The sequence below is a fragment of the Acanthochromis polyacanthus genome, chromosome 19 (assembly GCF_021347895.1).
Source record: "Acanthochromis polyacanthus isolate Apoly-LR-REF ecotype Palm Island chromosome 19, KAUST_Apoly_ChrSc, whole genome shotgun sequence".
In the NCBI taxonomy this organism is placed as follows: domain Eukaryota; kingdom Metazoa; phylum Chordata; class Actinopteri; family Pomacentridae; genus Acanthochromis; species Acanthochromis polyacanthus.
This window is the reverse complement of record NC_067131.1, coordinates 24,301,619-24,320,510: the sequence shown is the minus strand read 5'-3', so window position 1 is coordinate 24,320,510 and position 18,892 is coordinate 24,301,619. Positions and strand designations below refer to the sequence as shown.

The 18,892-nt window shown below is 42.0% G+C and overlaps 1 protein-coding gene across 2 annotated transcripts; it reads left to right on the top strand.

Annotated features, from left to right (window-relative positions):
- Nucleotides 1–198: 198 nt before the first annotated feature.
- On the top strand, nt 199–16,556 carry si:dkey-94l16.4 (transcription factor 20). Of its 2 annotated transcripts, none has more exons than XM_022221702.2 (6): nt 199–384; nt 1,499–4,194; nt 7,453–7,546; nt 8,393–8,442; nt 8,622–8,691; nt 13,996–16,556. In XM_022221702.2, exons 2-5 carry the CDS (start codon nt 1,504–1,506, stop codon nt 8,667–8,669), a joined length of 2,883 nt encoding a protein of 960 aa, XP_022077394.2. In that variant the 5' UTR covers nt 199–384; nt 1,499–1,503; the 3' UTR covers nt 8,670–8,691; nt 13,996–16,556. The 2 variants fall into 2 exon arrangements, with proteins under 2 accessions (XP_022077394.2, XP_022077393.2); XM_022221701.2 differs by having other exon boundaries at nt 8,390–8,442.
- Nucleotides 16,557–18,892: the final 2,336 nt, after the last annotated feature.

Below are 18,892 nucleotides of genomic sequence, written 5' to 3'. Positions count from 1 at the left end.
TGTGCGTGCAGATCATACTGAACACCGGGTTGCCCCTTGCTAACACTTGAAAATGCAGTGCAATTTCTCGTTTACTATTTTTAAATGATTAAATACTATGTTTCAATTCATATAGTTTCAAATTTAAAATGATTAAAACGTATTACGAACTGTTTTATGATGAAGGAGGGGCCCGGATGTGACAGATTATGTAGTGAGCGGCTTGACGGAGCTGCTGTCAGAGTGTTCCTGGAAAGTGTGTGGATCTTTATTTTATTGGGGGCTGTCTGTCTGTATAGTATTTTTTTAAGGGGATTCAGTAGAGAAAACGTGTTGCTGTAAGAGATGCAGGCTGGGTCGGATTCTTAACTGGACGTTAAAAACGCTACGGTTTCTCCCGTCCGGGTAAGTTTTGATGAGCAGCTCAGCGCAGTCATTACCTCCGCTCTGTCTTTGTTCCATCCAGCCGGGCCTTGCCCCGCTGCGCACCGTGCTCTTTAATGGAGAGAATGTGCTGCCAAACTCAATGAAAAGTAAGCCGCAATTTAGTAACGCATTGCTTGCCGTTAAATTTTCGCTTGTACAACAAAGCAAAGTGTGTTTCTTTTAGCTGTTAAGACCCACTTTACAATTCGGAGGTCATGAAATAAAACAAATGATCATTTAAAAATACATTTTAAGATTGCGCTGGCCGTTCTTGGAACAAAGTTGAAACCAGTCGGAGGAGGTGGTAAAGAACATTGCGTATAACTAAGCTACATAAGTCGGCATTTTATCAAAGTAATAAGTTTTTTTTCAAGAAGTAGACGTCGCCGAAATAAAGAGTGATTGGTATCGAATAGTACAAGTTGGAAGTCGTGTCATACGGTCTGTGATATCCCAGCTTTACCGGAAACTCTTTTAAACTGTCAAAAAAATCAACGCAGTTCAACGTAGGGGAGCGCTGCCGGAGCTTGGCCAGGCCTAGCTAGCTAGCTTGCTAACGCTAGCTGTGGCTAAGCTAAGCTAAATTTCGTCAGCAAACCTGACCTGTCAGCGTTGGAGGTAAAAAGTGTGCCGGTTGTCTGAAGAGACATTATCCTCAGAACATAAAGATTTCACATTCCAAGTGTTTGGTAGTATTTGGATAGTTTGGAAATAAGCCAAATTGTAAATTTACTGTTAACCCTTGCTATGTTCTCCAGCGTTAATAAAAATCACACCTCAGTTTCCTAGCTAATGTCAGCGGTGTGACTTTAGCTGCAAGAGCTTGTTTGAAATGCCTGCTTCTGTTTACAATAAAATGGACTTTTTATAAATGGGTGAACAGCACACAAAGTGATAGAATAGCGATAGGCAGCTCAGTGGTCAGAAGTCAAACTGTGACCTCAGGTTTCTAAAAATAAAAGGGAATTGATCGTAGGAAATCTGCTGAGCTGGACAGCAGTAGAAAGGCCAGTAATATACTTTCACAGATAGATTTTCTGTCCCTACATTCATAACTTAAACCAGCTTCTTTTCTCCTCTCCATCTGTGGTAGTTGTTATGGAGCAGCCACCTGGGAGCATAGATGATCTACAGCCTCAAGACCTCTCCACCTCCAGCATCCCCACTGTGATCGACCTGACCAGGAGAGGGGGGGAATGTGTCCTCAACTCTGCAGCGCTCGATGCTGTGCGAGTTGTCAAGAGCCCCGGCTGGTACCCAAACTCCGGGACCAGCAACCATGGACTACAATTCTCAGAGAGTGGCACCTCGGATATCACGCTCCAATCAGGGGATCAAATTCAACCAGACAATGCCTTCTCCCACACTACAGTCACCCTCTCCTATGTGAGCAGGTCTCACGTCTTCTCCACCCAAGACTCCCTATCTCAACATTTGCCTCTCTACAGCGTGCCGCCTATCAGCAGTTTCTCCATCCACCCTCCTTGTGACATAGATAAGGGGGTCGGGGAGACTGGCAATGCATTGAACCAGCATTATTTGGAGTCGGTCGATGGGCCAGTGGACCTCGTCGCTCAGTTGTCGTCTCAGGCTCTTCTGGGACCAGAGAACGATGTGGGAGGATCTCTAGCGCAGGAGCCCCATGAGGTTAATGGTGAGGTCATTTCCAGTGATGGGGATTTAGAAAAGTCTCTACAAGGTGAAGAGGAGCACAGCCTTACTCAGCAAAACAGCAGAGTTTTGGAGAATGGTCAAGGAGACAGCTGGTCAAGTTCAGGAGCATCACCGCAGACTCTCACCTCTGTCACAGGGGAGGATGAGGGGAGAGGGGGCTCTGACGTTGTCTTCATCATGTCAAAGAAACAGGACCCGGTGGTGGTTGTCTCAGACAGTACAAGTGTTAGAGACCTGTCTTCCCTGAGTAGGGAGTATATCAGTCCACTGGATGACCCCGTCTCCCCCTCGGCTACCTCACTGGACGATGTGGAGGATGTGTTCATCCTGCCTCAAGCCTCTAGCTCGCCCAGCGGTGACAACTGTTATCTAGCTGAGGAGGCTGCGTGTGATGACTTGAGTACAGAGGAGACCATTGAGCCAAACTCTGGCATCAGTGATGGCATCACAAGGTTGGATTCAAGCAATGAGAATAAACAGCGAACCCATAGACGAAAGACTGTGTTGGAGCCTTTGATTGACTTGACAGATGATGTTTGTGTGTCCGATGATTCGGAAAACAAACCCAAAACTGTTGTTCCTCACATGAATGGGAATGCAAAGGTGATACAGAGAACTTTAAAAGAAAGGAAACTGCCATTGCGTTCCGGCAGAGGGACGCGGTTAGAGGCCATAGTAATGAACATAAATTCAAGCAGGTATAACGTATCAGGGTGTATACGCACCCATAAGAAAGCCAGTGCTTTCCAGTCAGCAGCTAGGGAATCCACCTTAGCCAGTCCTAGGAGAACTAATGCTGTCTTATTGAATAAAAGGAGAGGCAAAGTGAAGGCACCTTTCTCAGTGAAACAAACAAAACGAAAAGCGGTAGCTCCAGTGACAAGGGGTAAATCTAGGAACGTTAATACTGACACTTGCAAGGACTCTACCTCTGATTCTGAAATCATTAATAATTCTAAGGCACACAGCAGCGTACCTCCAAAAAGTCCACCGTGTGCTGTGCACAGGAGGTCAAAGAGAGAACCAGGGAATGTGTCTCCCCCTGTGCAGCCATTACAGAGCAGCCCCCTGAAGTCAAAGAGGAAAACTTCATCACAGTCAAGTCCTCCGTTAGCTGTGCACAAGAACTCAAAGAAAGAGCCCGAGGTGCTTTCTCTGCCTGACCCCTCAGTGGAAATTCATGTGGAAAGGTTTTCTCTACCACCTTCAAAATCTCCAAAGAAAAGTCCAGGCAAAGCCAAAAGCAAAGTCCCTGGTAGCAAAACATCTCCCACTGCCAAGACGAAAGGAGCTCGCACTCCCAAACGCAGGCGAAAGAAACCCAAACAGGGCCAGTCTTCCTTAATGTTCTCCCCCAAGGAGCCCGAGATCAAGCTGAAGTACATAAATTACAAGGAGGAGAAAAGAGACTTGAGGTTGGACAGCTTTTCTCCGTTCATCCGTGTGGAGCGTCAGCAGTCGTCGCCATCCCTGTGCACTGTAATCAACTACCCCGAGGAGGTAAACACAACACACAAGAAGGGCCAGCAGCAGCAGCAGGCTCACACCAGCGGCTTTATTTCTGCAGTCGTACCCAGCACCTCCTGCCTGCAGCTGGGCCGGGTGTCAATGCTCAGCCAGCACCAGCGATCTCTGGTCTGCTCCCTGTGTGGGCAGTCGGCCAACGCCATGGACTTGGGGGACCTCCACGGCCCCTACTACCCTGAGGGCTACCAACCGAGCACCAAAACACCAGCCAGCACCTCAGGCCTCAAAGAGGAGGATGACTACAGTGATTCTGACTCTTCATCCTGCAGTAGGAGGGGCAGAGGGAGGAAGCGTGCCATTCGGCCCCAATCTTGGGCCCTCAGGCCGGGCACCCAGCTGAAGCAGAAGGGCCTCCTGGAGAACCAACGGTGGGCCGGCAACAGCACAGGCAGCCCTGCAGCTAAGCGGGCCCGGTCAGATGCTGCTGGTTCTGCAGATGTGGAGGACTGGTATAGCCCACCTGTGCTGCCTCTGGAGCCCTGCGAGTACTGGCTCCATGAAGACTGCGGCATCTGGTCTGCAGGCGTGTTCCTTGTGAAGGGCAAAGTCTACGGACTAGAGGAGGCCGTCAAGGTGGCCCAGGAGACGGTAAAACTGCACTTAACACATGTAATATGAACATATCATTACACAAATTACATGAAGATGTGGCTGGTATGATGCAGCTGAAGTGAACTATATGTCTCAATGCACTTCAGTCTGTTTCTTCCCACTGGTAGATTTTAGATGTGTTTTTGAAACAAAGCAGGAGGAAACATGAATAAGTGAAAATTCAGTCAGTTTGAAAAAGATCAGGAATTCTTAATGCAGGCAAACAACACTGAGACCCTGTTATTTGTTACCCCCACACTCAATCAGAGAACCCTTTTATTTGCAACATTTTAATCAACGGTAAACTTTCTGTAGGCTACGTACGATTACTTTACTATCCATTTATCTGTTGACTGTTTTACCAATTAGTTCAAGTGATAAATTTTTTCTAAAAGAAATGAAACTAATGAGTCCATGATGCAAGAGTTTCATAGTGATACTGACAAAAAACATTTGTTTAGATAAGTTGAAGCATTTGATAAAAAATCTTATGTCGAAAAGATGTTTGTTGCTTGAAATATTGCCATTGAATTTTTCAATTCTGTTTTATTTCTATAGCGCAGATTCACAACATATGTCATCTCAAAGTGCTTAGCATAGTAAGGTACAGACCTTATGAATTGCAAACAGAAACAGACGTCATTGACTAAAGCAAACTATTCTTCACAACGAAAACTTAACGATCTAATCCCATGAAGATCAGATATCAAACTTAATTTGCTACACAAACCGTCATTGCTCCACAAACATCTCATGTTTTCCAGTAAAGCAGAAGCTCCAGTTTAAACGATGAGGAAACTGCAACCTTCCTCAGAATAACGGATCTTGCTAATAAAAATGTTGTATTTCCTTCTTGGTTTCTGAATTAACTTTCACTGCATGAGGTTTGACTGTCTTTCAGTCACATCTTCTTGTTGGGACCCTCTGCTTCCACATTGGCTTGGTGGCTGCTGGATTGGAAAATTAGTGCCACCAGCTCTTTAGCTCAATATGGCCTTGTTTTCATGTCCGTATTTATGTTTGTTAAATCTGCACTCATCACTTTGGAAACAGTGCTTTCACATACAAATGTTAACTCATTGTCCACTTACTAATTTTTGTTTTCTACATTTCACAACTACGTCTCAGTCATCTGTTGATGACGTCAGATGATGTCAGTGAGGCTGTGTAGTTCACATCATACAACCACCTGTTATCACCTAATTAAAGTAGCAGTTTTAGCACTTGTGTCAACCAACTGGGCGGCCACCAGCTGAGGAACACCGTGCATTTAAAAGCTTGCTAGTTAGTGCACCTCAAGACTGTTTCTTATATATGGATTTTTGTGCTCTCCTGTGAGGCAGCACTTCCAGTCCTGTGGATGTATGGAGTCAAACACAAAGAACTTACAAAAAAATACAAATATTCACTTTTGAGTATTGGAATCTGTCCATACTGACAAAAAAGTTGCTTTAGTCTCTGATCTCCAAGCAGTTATCTCCTTCTGTCAGTTTTTTTTTTTTTTTACAAAATTTTCACTGCAAGGAACAGAAAAAGCAAGGTCGAAGTACAAAAATGTATTCTGTGCAATATGACAAAAATAATGCCATACATCATGAGGAAAAAGTTGACTTTCTTTGATTATTTTACAAAAATTGCAGAAACCTGGACTCAACAGGTACATTTTTCCAAATGCCAACATATGCAGAAAATGGTGATGCTACATAATTGAATTAATTTTGCTATATATAAAAATTTCCAAATATAAGTTTCTGAATTTAAAAAATAATTAAAGTTAGATTTGATAATCTTTTTTGAATCAAGTCACACAGGATTGGATTCAAAGCTGAAAATCCGACTATTGTTTCTGTCTATTTCAGGCTTTGACAAATGATGTAATTTTTGTCATGCCTTTGAAACCCCCGACAGGCTTTGGGTTTAGAGGGTTAAACAATCACTGTAAACCAACTTCCAGCCATGGCCCTAAGTTTGGAAACAGCATGACTTACTATGTCTGTTTTGATGTCTATTACAGAACATAACTAATATTTTTTGACAGCACCAGTTTAATTAGTCAACAAATCAACAAGGGATATAATATTATCAATAAATTCCAACAATTGGAACAACTTTGTTCCCAAAACATATTAGAAGAAAATAACAAAAAAATGCAGTACTTTCACAACCAAATTTGGTAAGAATAACAAAATGACACCAAACTCTTTTGATGTTTTTTTTAAAATATGAAACTTAATATAGTTCTCAGGAGTTGTGTACTGTATTGTAAGTGACAATTTTGTGGTATTTTCTAAGATTCACAAGTGTCATGGTACTTGTGTCCAAACTTATGGCCATGGCTGTCTGTCTGTTAATTACCTCCGCGAGGAGGTTATGTAATCACCGGAGTTTGTTTGTCTGTCTGTTAACAGCATACCTCAAAAAGTCATGGACGGATTTTCACCAAATTTTTACAGGGTGTCCCTAAGAGCAAAAGTAACAATTCGATTAGATTTTGGAGGTGATCCGGATCACCGTCTGGATCCAGGATTTTTTTGAAGGTCGAAGGACAATTGAGAGATGGCCACCAGGCCATCTCTCAATTGTACAGAGACAAACGGATGGCATGGCGGAGGTCTGCGCTCTCCAAGTGCTTCTCTAGTCTGTAATCAGATTGTTGTTTCAGCACTGCACCCGCACACTGTCATCTCACCTTTCCTCATAGTAAATAGTTTGTTCCAAAACATTTGGCAGTATGATTCCAGGAGATAGCGTGAGCACTGATACATCTTTACGCTACTAGTGGCCACTAGCAGGGCTGCAGGAGGCTCAGCCATGTTCCCCTTAGTTTGGCTACAAGTACCACCTTGCTGCTACCAGATAACTGGAGCTCAAATCTGGTGTTTTACTGTCAAGTATGTTAAGGCAGATTTCGTCTTCATAAGCTGTTAAGATGGTCAGATTCCTAAACCCTCATGAATTTAATGACCGTACAAGGCCACTGAAGTGCCTGATTGCTGATAATTACAGCCTTTGGTTTTTATTTTCAAAGGTCTTTAAGGAGCTTCCCTGGTGTGCTGTGTTGATAATGACTGGGTGGTTTTATATTAAGACATCCAATCAAATTCATAACTACTTAAGGCAGTATTTTAATTAAAAGACTAAGAAGTAATCACCTTAATGCCATCTCGTTTCTCATGTTTTTACACGATAAGTAGGAATCACAGGTGAATAAATGTGCTTTTTCTGTTCTTTTGACTCCATCCTCTGTGTTCTCAGATTTGTTCGGCGTGCCACAGTCCAGGTGCTACACTGGGCTGCTTCTTCAAAGGCTGTCCCAACAAATGCCACTACAGGTGTGCTCTGGAGTCAGGTGAGTGTGCATCGAGTAAATGAAGTAGGATTCCTCACTCTCCTCTTTAGTACGTTTTTGATGTAGATTTTCATTTTTATTCTTTAGCTGTTGGCATAGCTCAGTGGGTAGAGTGGCCATCAACCGGAGTGCGGTTCAACCCCTCGGCCCGTCGTGCTCATGTCGAGGTGTCCCTGAGCAAGACACCTAACCCCTAATTGCTCCTGATGGGGCGTGGTTAGCGCCTTGCATGGCAGCTCCCGCCATCAGTGTGTGAATGTGTGTGCTCCAGGGGCGCTGTACCCTGGAGCACACACACAGGCTGACCCTGCGCTCTGGCCCCCCCAGATGGGGGGATATGCAAAAATCAGAATTTCCCCTTGTGGGATTAATAAGGGATATAAAAATAAAATAAAAAAAAGTTATTCGCTTTTAATAGTATGTAGGTTTTGTTTGTATTTGTCCGGGTTTTCAGATATGTTTCTGAGATTCAAGAGCTTTTTAGAAACCATTTATGTCTTTTTCTGTTATCTGCACATCCAAGCTTGTATTCACTCTGATGCGTGGAGAAGTACTTTTTCGTTGCACAATAGAACCTATATTTTTTTCTGGCAGACGTGTGATGCCTCAAATTAACTTTGTACTTATTAAAATCTAAAGTTGAATTCACACACCTTCCACTGGTGCTCTGTGCAATTGTGTGAGAGTTCCTGTGTGTGCGTGCAGTGGTCTGGAAATAGCTCCTTTGAGAACTGCTGTTGGCGGTTATCACTTCCGCTAGGCCTAAACTTGCAAGTGTAGGCGGTTGAACCTTTGCGGTGAATCAGTGCGGCATCCTCACCTCCTGTTCTGTTCTTGTTCTAGCAGACTGTGTTCTCATTGAAGAAAATTTCTCCATGAAGTGTAAGAAGCACAAGGTGAGCAGCTATAAATGCACTTTCAACTGGCCCTGCCTGGTTTAAAGTGTTTTTTGCTAAAATCTTGAGGCTTGGCTGTGTCTCTGGTGTTGGAGAAGACTTGGCTCGCAGCTGTTTAAAAGATGCTGTGGAGCTGTGAGAATTAAATATTAACCTTCTGCTTTCTGATCTGTTCTCAGAACAAGACATTCAAAGCTCCTCCAGGGAACCGACGGGAAGACAGGTGACAGTGAACAGAAACCTCATGAGGTTAGTAAATACCTGCTCTACTTTCACAGGATACTGCACGCTGCACAGTGGGCTTTAAATGCATTTAGATTCACATTGCGACATTCAGCCTGTCAGAAACAGGTATATAGTACTGTGGAATTTAGTCTGAGGAAATGCCTCAAGTAACATATCTGCGCTTTGACTCAAATACAACAAATTAATAACAATCTGTAAACAAAAAAACTGGGAGGAGTTTAAAGATGCGTCTTTAGGTTTTACACCATTTAACCACCGATAGCTGCACCGAACACCTTTCCTTAGCTGTCAGAACTTTCAGGCATGTTTTGCTTTTTCTCACCAATAATTACTAAATAAGACAAGCACTCAGAGAGCGCAGTACTCTGCCAAGGCTGTTCATTCCCCCATATGGCATTGTCAGAAATGCAGCATATTTTTTTTAGAAATGCAGCTTTTGTTCAGTAGTTATTGATGATCAGAAATCATGGCAGCATTGAGTGTGGCCATTTAATATAGATGTACCCACAAACAAAATCACCTTGCGCTGAACACAGGTGTGTGTGATGCATGTGTACGTTACGTACAGATACTGAATTGCATGACCTAAATATGTAGCAGCTAGTGGGAACTAATGGGACTGAAAAACACTCCCATGATTTAATCAATTGTACTTTGTGTCACTTCTGACGGATAAGTCCTGATAAGTCCACAGTGGTGGATTTGTAGTCGGATGACAATCATGTGATCATCAGCAGGCAGCTGACGTAGTGTTCATTTGTAGTCATAGTTACAGTGACGCCGTGCCGCTGTCTCGCAATGATACAGAAATCTTTAACAAATCCATGGATCCAGACTATAAGCCACATTACCGCCAAAAGCTAATCAGTTGGTCCTTGTGTCATTTTTGACCTTCCCTGAAGATTTCATCCAAATCCGTTTGGCCATTTTTGAGTAATGTTGCTAACTGACTGACAGACAGACAAACGTACATTGATCATCACAAAACTTTGCCGTGTTCCTTGGCAGAGAAATATCTTAAGTAGAGTGATGATGAAATGAGAGGTGGAATAAAGCTCTGCAGGTGAAAATTCTGTTGACATTCAGTATTTAAGTCTTTTTACCATTTCAAAAATAATGTCCACAGCTGTTTATATTGTGTGTTTTTTGTAATTTTTAATTAATAAAAGCGACGAATACATTTGTTTGCATATCAGAAAGACTCATGAGCTTATTCCTTTATTAAAACTGTGAGCCTTTTCCTACTGACTGGGGCTGTTTGTGCACGACTAGCAAAAGAAAACCACCACTTTATTCTGCAGAGGAGCTGTGCGCCAGTAGCATACAATCAACCACATTTTTGCAGTTGTGTGGTTCATGCTTTGAATCTGTGTTAACGTTGGTACCAGAATTTGATTAGATTTTAGTCTAGAAGATGTTTAGTCCTTTGGCTTTTGGTGGTTTAGTCGAGTTTTCATCAGTGTCATATTAGTCTTGTATTTTCTTTTTTTTCATTTTTATATCATTTAAGCATTTTGAGGCCATTGTCTACTTTAAGTGTGGTTGCCTTGGTTACCAATATTACTTCTGACTATTTTGAGGTCAGTAGAGAAGTAATGCTTGCCTGTTATCATGAACACGCATAGTAGAACAGCAGACTGTCCTCAATAATTCATTTGGCGTTGCTGCCGCAGCTAGCTGCTCTCTCCACTGAAGAACAGCAGCGCATTCAGAAGATGACTTACTCACTTATTCACTAAAGATCTATTCACTGTCTGAGGTTCACATGGAGAACGTTAACATTGTGATATTTCTTTAGTGAACTTCAAGAGGACGATTCAGATGCAGTTCCATCATTAATCATGGAAGTGACTCATTCTGTCTGACAGCAACATGAAAGGCATCCAACAGAAAGTGACATTAAATCCACATCACCTAATAATGTTACATCAGCAGATCTTATTATAAATGTTGGCTTCTGCTTCAGTGTTCATCATTTAAGCTGTTTTGCTGCTGCTTCTTGATAATTAATGTAATTCTCAGTAGATAGTTTTCTCTTCTAAGAACCTGAAATATTAATCTGAACAATCCTGTTTAGACGTCATCGTAGAATTTTTATTCATTGACATCATATTTTTTAATATACACTGGCAGTCAAAAGTGTGGACACACTTTCTCATTTAGTGTTTTTTCTTTATTTTCATGACTATTTGTGATGTAGATTCTCGCTGAAGGCATATATGGTCAAAACATGTTTTAGGTTTTAGCCACCTTTTGCTTCGATCACTGCTTTGAACACTCTTGGCATTCTCTGGATGAGCTTCATGAGGTAGTCACCTGAAATGGTTTTCCAACAGTCTTGAAGGAGTTCCTGAGCTCTTGTTCGCCCTTTTGCCTTCACTCTGCGGTCCATCTCATCCCAAACCATCTGGATTGGGTTTAGGTCAGGTGACTGTTGAGGCCAGGTCATCTGATGCAGCACTCCATCACTCTTCTTCTTGGTCAAACAGCCCTTACACAGCCTGGAGGTGTGTTTGGGGTCATTGTCTTATTGAACAAGACAATGTTGTCTTGTCATCAGTGAATATTCTTGATCACAGTACATAAAATGAACATGGATTTGGATCTACTAGTAAAGGCAGTCTGTTCTGCTGTGGAAATGGGCACCATGATGTTCCTGATACAACATGCCAACGTTTGAGTAATGTCCTTCCACCTGTTCCTTGTTTTCTTATGCAGGGTGACACTGCAAAGTGTGGCAGCAAATATTGGCTGCTTTGTAGTTGTGACTGTGGTATTTGGACGAGCATCTGAATCTCAAAGAGGCCCATTGTTCCCAGTCCCCTGCTGCTGTACCTCCATGTCTCGTAGTGGTTTGCTATGTTTCCTCTTTTAGTTTTGACAAACCTCACACAGCAGGGCGGTCTGTTCTACGTTAGACTTTACAAAACTGAACCGTTACTGAATCTCTGAAGTAATGTGACTACCTTTGTTCTGTTTTGTTTCATCATCATCAGCTGCTGCCATTATCCAAGTGTGACTGGCAAAGCTCACACATACTGGCCTCTCCAAGGAAATGATGACAGCTTATGTTGCTGCTCTGACTACAGAGAACTATTTCTTACTGTTAGTGCTGGTGTTGATTAAGAGAGAGCTAAGGAAGCTCTACTCAGGCATTTTCATAATGTGCATACTGAATGCACAAGAGGCCCAAAGTGGACTTTTTGTTTCTATGTGATTTAGATGTTTTGTTCTTATAATATCCATCCATCCATCCATTCTCTATACACTGCTTCATCCTTCTTATAATAATGCGAGTAACACAAATCACAGGAATCTGATCTGTGCAGTTGTAATTTGTGTCATGTTTCTAAGTCATATACAGGTCTAATTTTCACTCCACCAAGGAATGCAACGGAGTTATGCGACAATCGGAGTACGTTTGTTTGTCTGTCCGTCTGTTTGCCTGTCTGTTACTCAAAAAAAAACCTAACCCTGATTAGATTTTTGGCAGTGATGCGGTTTGGATCCATGGATTTGTTAAAGTTTTCTGTATCTTTGCGAGATAGCGGCATGGCGTCACTGTATCTATGACATCAAGTTAACACTACGTCAGCTGCCTGCTGATGATCACATGATTGCAATCCTACTACAAATATTATAGCCTAGCCTCGCTAGACAACCCATGGCAACGAATTTAATTCTCTGCCAGGGTGGGTCTAGTTACCCTCGGTAAGCCTCGAGGTTGGATGCTCCTAAAACTGGCTGGACGAATCACCATGAAGTGTAGAGTCAGAAGGCGGGCGTAACTAAGTGACGACAGAGGCGTGACGATTCTGACAGAAACAACCGGAAACAACTAGCCTAGCCGCGCTAGACAACCCATGGCAACGAATTTAATTCTCTACCAGGGTCGACAACAAAAATGACAACAGTCGTTGAGCTCCATTAGCACCCACTCTGAATAATCTTTCTGTTAACATGTCTGTAATATACTTGAGCTTCACCCATTGACTGTATGAATAAGGCTTCACCGAACTCCCGCATCCTCTGATTTCCAGCGCTCTAGGAACTACGTCAGCCTATTCGTTGCGCTGATTGGTTGTATACCTACCCAATTGCTGCAGAGTGATTTGAAAGACAACCTTTTAGCCCGCCTCCCTCCCTGTCGAGAGTTCCTAGACCCTTGTGTCTTCAGAGCTGGGTCTAGCACGGCTAGGCTACAAATCTTATTCATCGGAAATCATTCAAGGAACAATTGATTAAATTGTAAAGGTGTTTCTGAGTCCCATCAATTCTCGCCGCCCGCTACCTATTTAGGTCACACGATTCGGTATCCGTACAGAATTTACACATGCATAATACATGCCTGTGCTCATCGCAAGGTAATTTTTTATTAAAAATTTCATCTGTCGGAAATGACGCAACTAAGTAGCCTTGGCAGAGTACTGCACTCTCTTATTTGGCCGTGCTACTTCTGTCTGAACAATTATGTTGGATTTCATGTAACTTTTACATCAGTGCAAATTGTCAGCCGTTACAATTGTGCACAGGCACTGAGGTGAAACTTTGGTACGAGCACAACTTGAGGGGGTTGAAATCATAATCATTCTGTCTTTGGAAGCATAAAGAAAGAAAACTTGTCTCTGTCTTCCTCCCTATTTTTCAGCTTCCACTGCAGAACAGCTTTTCATTGAACCACATAATCTGACTTGATGTTTTACTTTACGTCTGTGACATCTTGTTGTATTGCACGTGTGATCAGTTCAGGACTATGACCAGTTCACACTGGAATCTGACATTGGCAAAATAAAAAAGTGTGACCAACTGCAGAAAAACAGATCTGAGCAATAAATCTGAAGGGAGCGCTGAGGTTTGCAGTGAGAATCTAATCTGGATGCATTGCTGTAGCCTAGTTTGGACTGTTGGCCACATAACACAAGATATCTAAAGATGTTAGCTTGTGTTGTAGGATGCTGAGAACACCTGTGCAGTTTTCAGAAGTTTCATTCATAAAACAATTGACTGATAAGCTGAAAAAAATTATCAGCAGATTAATCATTAATGAATATATCTGTTAATCGCAGCCTTGAATTGCAATTTTATGAGTGATCACGAGGAAATGTAGCTCGCAGCTAGTTAATAATTCACACTCAGAAATTAAATTAAAGAAGGTTGTTTGCCAAATACTGACAGTAGCAGCAGTTACTGCTGTGAAATGTATGGTATGAGCTTGTTTTTCAACCAAACAAGCCTGCATGTTTTTTCTCCCTGAAAAACATTAAAACATGTTCAAATGGTCACTTCAGTTTTTTTTTCTTCATCTAGAACCTTCACCTGCGTTTGTTCTCCTTCCCCATTTCTGCTGGTAACCATGGCGACAGTGGACCAGGGTTCTTCTGACTGACAGCTAGCACCCGCAAACCTTAACTTCACCCTCTGCTCTTCAACTGCACTGTTGACCCCCGACACTGTGACTGCAGGAGCCTCCCTCAGTCCAGTCTGACGGTACTCCTCAGCCAACACCACCTGTGGACCGAGGAAAACTACTCTTAAAGTAACATGCTGAATTTGTCAGTTGTGTAGTTATTTATATGTTTTTTTTTCCTGAATTAAATATGAATAACAATCAAAGATATTTAATTTTGTAAAGATTTTCTAAATATTTGATTATATTTGGTTTATTTATTCCTGGACATTTAGCAGTTGTCAAAGAGGTTTGAGTGTGTGTGTTGGTTTTTTTATTTTTTTTTTAAGTTATTGGTAAAGCAATTTGATGTTGAAATGTCAAGCCAGTCAAGGAGATGGTGGTTTTTTTAAACCAGATGAGACAGAAAACAAAGGATTTGAGGGGTTGAGACCCCGCCCCCCCCAAGGTACCTGATTGGTGTCAACGCAGCAGGGTTCCATGTTAAATGCAACACCTTCTTAGATCCTCACGCATCACATTGCGTTTTTGTTTCCAGTGCAGAAGTCTAACTCACCCAAACGACCTCACGCTGAATGTGGGGCCCGGTTGATGATGATGAGGGAGCCGGACAGTGTGTGTTTGAATGTATTTCACAGGGAGCACTTTGGTCCTCTGCTCCGGCTGCAGTATTACCTTCTTCAGCCTCCAACCCTCGTTTACGTCGGGCTGTCATGTGACTCTCTGAGGCTCACAAGTCGCCCTTACAAGAACCATATCCAACCTTCAGAATGAGACCATGTGGGTCTGTTTTTTTTTTTCATTTGGCTTAAAGCACTTTGACCTCCTACTTCAGGCTGGGAGCACTTAAATGTGTCTGTATTGTTTTCACCCGTGCAGCCTCTATATCAGGTAATATTAATAGAATTTCAGTGTATTTTTTAGTGTGCCCTGTTAGGACAAGATTAGATTAAGAGAGCAGACAGTTTCCCCTAAAAGTGAAGCGATTCCTTTAAATGCAAATCATTGCCGTTTACCTGGATTTCTTTTCTGTTTGAGCTTCAGTCATTACTTTCAGCTCTAAACTTTGCAGTTCAGTATTCACTCTGCTGTTGAAGGCACACTAGCCTTCTAGGTTCAGCTGCAGAATCGCTCCCTTTTGGCTCCACTAGTGTCACTACAGACACAAGATCTTCAGTATGCAGGTGTAGCACTCAGTTTTGTGCTGACACTGAGAACCTTTGCTTTACATCAGTCTTAAGTTCAATAGGAATGATCATGTTAGTGGTCCTAATCATTGACTGCAATTTTTGTGTCTCGATTTGGGCCTAAGAGGTGCATTTGCACCTGAACCTTTCTGAAAAAGCCTTATCTGACATACAAGAGGTGTATCCATTAATTTTTTTTCCCACTTCTCACTAGCTTGTGGTGCAACGACAAATCAGTGGATGTACTGTACACCACAGTGATGACTAAAGGCAGCTTGCATGCACTTTCCTGCACCAGATTTTATTGTTATAACCCCAGAGGCATGGCAGGCCAGTTCCTGATCCCTCCAACCACACAGGGACACACTGACCCTCTCAGACTTGTGTACTGAGATTACTTCCCGGTGTGTGAGCACCTGTTGAATCAGATGGAGTTTGGGGCTTTTTTTGCCTTTCAGCCTGTCTCTTTGTCTTTGTGTTCAGTGTTGGTGTTAAACGTCTGTACTTTCAAAGAGCGCCATCAGGGGCAGCGCTGTGCTTTGTGAGATCAGTGTGAGGCCCATTAAGCCTCGACTGGATGTCAGCAGATCTCCACACAGAGGCGGCTGAAGGCTTGGTCTGCTCAGTGTCTCACCAGCAGCAGAACACACACCCACATCTCCTGACGCCGACAACATTGTGTGTCATCCATTTGTGCCATCTTTATGTTTTGTGTATTTTCTGTTTTGTTGCAGTGACATAACAGGCTAGACTGTTTTTAATGAGCAGAAGCGTCATCAAGTCTGGAATTTTCACAGCATTTTTAATTATTTTTTCTGTCACTCGCAAGCAGTTGTACCAAATACAGATTTTGGAATATGTTTTATTCTTGCAAACCTACAAAATGTTTGGATTTTGAGAACTGTTTTGTCCATGTGTTAATCTCAGGGTTGAATCTCAGATATTCTAATGATTTTGTGATTATTTTTCTCTTCTTCTCTCGTATCAACTCCACTATGACTGGAGCAGTGATCCATGTAGCAGGATGTGGTTATCTCCCATGATGCAAAGCCTTTCTCTGTCCTGGTACACACTACTCGTCACATTCCAACGCTGCCTCCTCCGTGTGTTCGTCAGTGCTGTTCTGTTCTTAGGTTAAACATGGGAGTAGGACTGCCAACTCATTATCACACTTTTGTCATCGTCTTCTTTTATGGCAACTTTTTGTACTGTCTCGTTTACCTCTTGGAGCATCAGAGGTCATGTAATTGTCAAAATTAAATATTTTGTTTGTGGTTTTCTGTATGCGAGTTTTATTCTCTGGTCACTTGTGGGAAAATGTTTTAACTGATAAGAATATACAACGCACACTACCAGTCAAAAGTTTGGACACAGCTTCTCATTCAGTGTTTTAAAAAAAAAAAAAAAAAAAAAAAAGTTATGCATTGTAGATTCATGCTAAAGACATCAAAACGATAAAAGAATACATATGGAATTATGTTGTAAACAAGTGTTAAATTTTTCAGTATTAATCTGCAATGTGGAAAGTAATAGATTTTTTTAAAAAGCATTGAATGAAGTGTGTCCAAACCTTTGACTTGCAGTGAATACAAAATAATATATGATAGAAATAAAATGGATATATTAATAAATTAAACTACATCAACTAAATACAGTAGCCTTTATTGTGAAATATTTTTTTTCTAATTATGCTTAAAGCTGTAACCAATATTTTTATATTTTCAGTATGTGTAATGTCACTGAATTGGTGTTTACTTGCATACAAACCCACAGAGAGGTAAGAAAAGCATGTGTGACAACTGGTATGACCAAGAACAGATCAAGTGATTCAGTGATCCAGCACGCACATCTCTGACAATGAAGTGGGGCTTTGTAACAATAGGAATAGCTCTGATTTTCCTATTGTGACATCAGGCCTGCCAACTTATGACCAGACCTTAGAGTGAGATTTGGTTTGTGTGGGATGCTGACAGGGGGTCTGGGGGCCCTCCCCCAGAAAATTTAGAAAATTATTGATCCTATTTCCTGCATTCTGGTGTAATTTAATAGCATTTTGCCTGTTAAAATCTTATTATAGTGATAACATTAAGGGATAATTAAAAAACATTGAGCTTAAAAAAAATGAGAAAAAAAAAGCAGAGCAAGGGCAGGTAGTATTGAAAATGGTTCTTCATGTAAAATAGGGATGAAAGTTCTGTGGCTGGATGTGCACAACACATTTCAGTATTTTCCATAAATATATGCATAATTGAAATAACTCCAGCAACCACTTGTAACATTTGTGTAGGAGGATTTTAATGCACACACTCAACAGATTCAAGATGATCACATCAGCCAACTAAACAATAAAAAGCGCTTAAGCAAAAACAAAACATAACTTTGTTGGTGATGTCCTAGAAACAACACACAGGCTTGGTAGGAGAATGAAACGAGATAATCCAGTAAATATTATTGTAATATGGTGATTGTTTTATGTTGTTTGGTATTTTACATGCATGTTGTATGGCGGGGTTTTATAGAATTGATGAAGAATGGACTGATTGTGTGGCGCCGTGTGAGTGAACAACTGAGCGTGGGACGACGGCGTTTCAGGTATGCGGCTTTTTTAATGTTTTTGGAGATGTGATTAAAGTGTTTTTTAGCCTTTGGTAATGTTGTGTTTTTGTTTATTACAGTGTTCATATGGACCGCTGCATGCTGTCCTTTTGTAACCTTGTTTATATTTTTTATTTTAAGTTAGTTCGCCCAGTAATACACTACAGCTGTGGGAAAGTATAAAGAACTTGTGCTGGTGAACTAACTCCCTACTCTTGTCTTTTGTTTTGTTTGGGTCACTTCCCCCTTTCAGTATCATCTGTGCTCTGACTCCCCATACCCGATCTTGTGGTGTATTAGCTTGCAGTTCTTTTGCTGTGTCCTAAGTTTGGAGTGAATTCATGCATGTTATACCTGCGGGTTGATCCGCCATTTGTTGTGCTGTAAAATTAATCGGGTTCAACGAGGGTCAGAGACAAAGTGATGATCCACTCCTCTTCAATGGCTGTGCGAAGTTGCTGGATGTTGGTATACTGCCGATCCAGAGCATCCCCAACATGCTCAATAGGTGACATGTCTGGTGAGTATGCTGGCCATGCAAGAACTGGGACGTTTTCACCTTCCAAGAATTGTGTACAGATCCTTTCAACATGGGGCCGTGCATTATCCTGCTGCAACATGAGGTGATGTTCTTGGATGTATGGCACAACAATGGGCCTCAGGATCTCGTCACGGTATCTCTGTGCATTCAAAATGCCATCAATAAAATGCACCTGTGTTCTTCGTCCATAACAGACGCCTGCCCATACCATAACCCCACTGCCACCATGGGCCACTCCATCCACAACATTGACATCAGAAAACTGCTCACCCACACGATGCCACACACACTGTCTGCCATCTGCCCTGAACAGTGTAAACCGGGATTCATCCGTGAAGAGAACACCTCTCCAACATGCCAGACGCCATCAAATGTGAACATTTGACCACTCAAGTCAGTTACGACGACGCACTGCAGTCAGGTCGAGACCCCGATGAGAAAGACAAGGATGCAGATGAGCTTCCCTGAGATGGT

Coding starts and splice junctions, on each gene's coding strand:
- si:dkey-94l16.4 (XM_022221701.2), top strand. CDS start 1,504: ATGGAGCAGCCACCTGGGAGCATAGATGATCTACAGCCTCAAGACCTC. Junction 4,195..7,452: donor TCAAGGTGGCCCAGGAGACG/GTAAAACTGCAC, acceptor CTGTGTTCTCAG/ATTTGTTCGGCGTGCCACAG. Junction 7,547..8,389: donor CAGGTGTGCTCTGGAGTCAG/GTGAGTGTGCAT, acceptor TTCTTGTTCTAG/CAGACTGTGTTCTCATTGAA.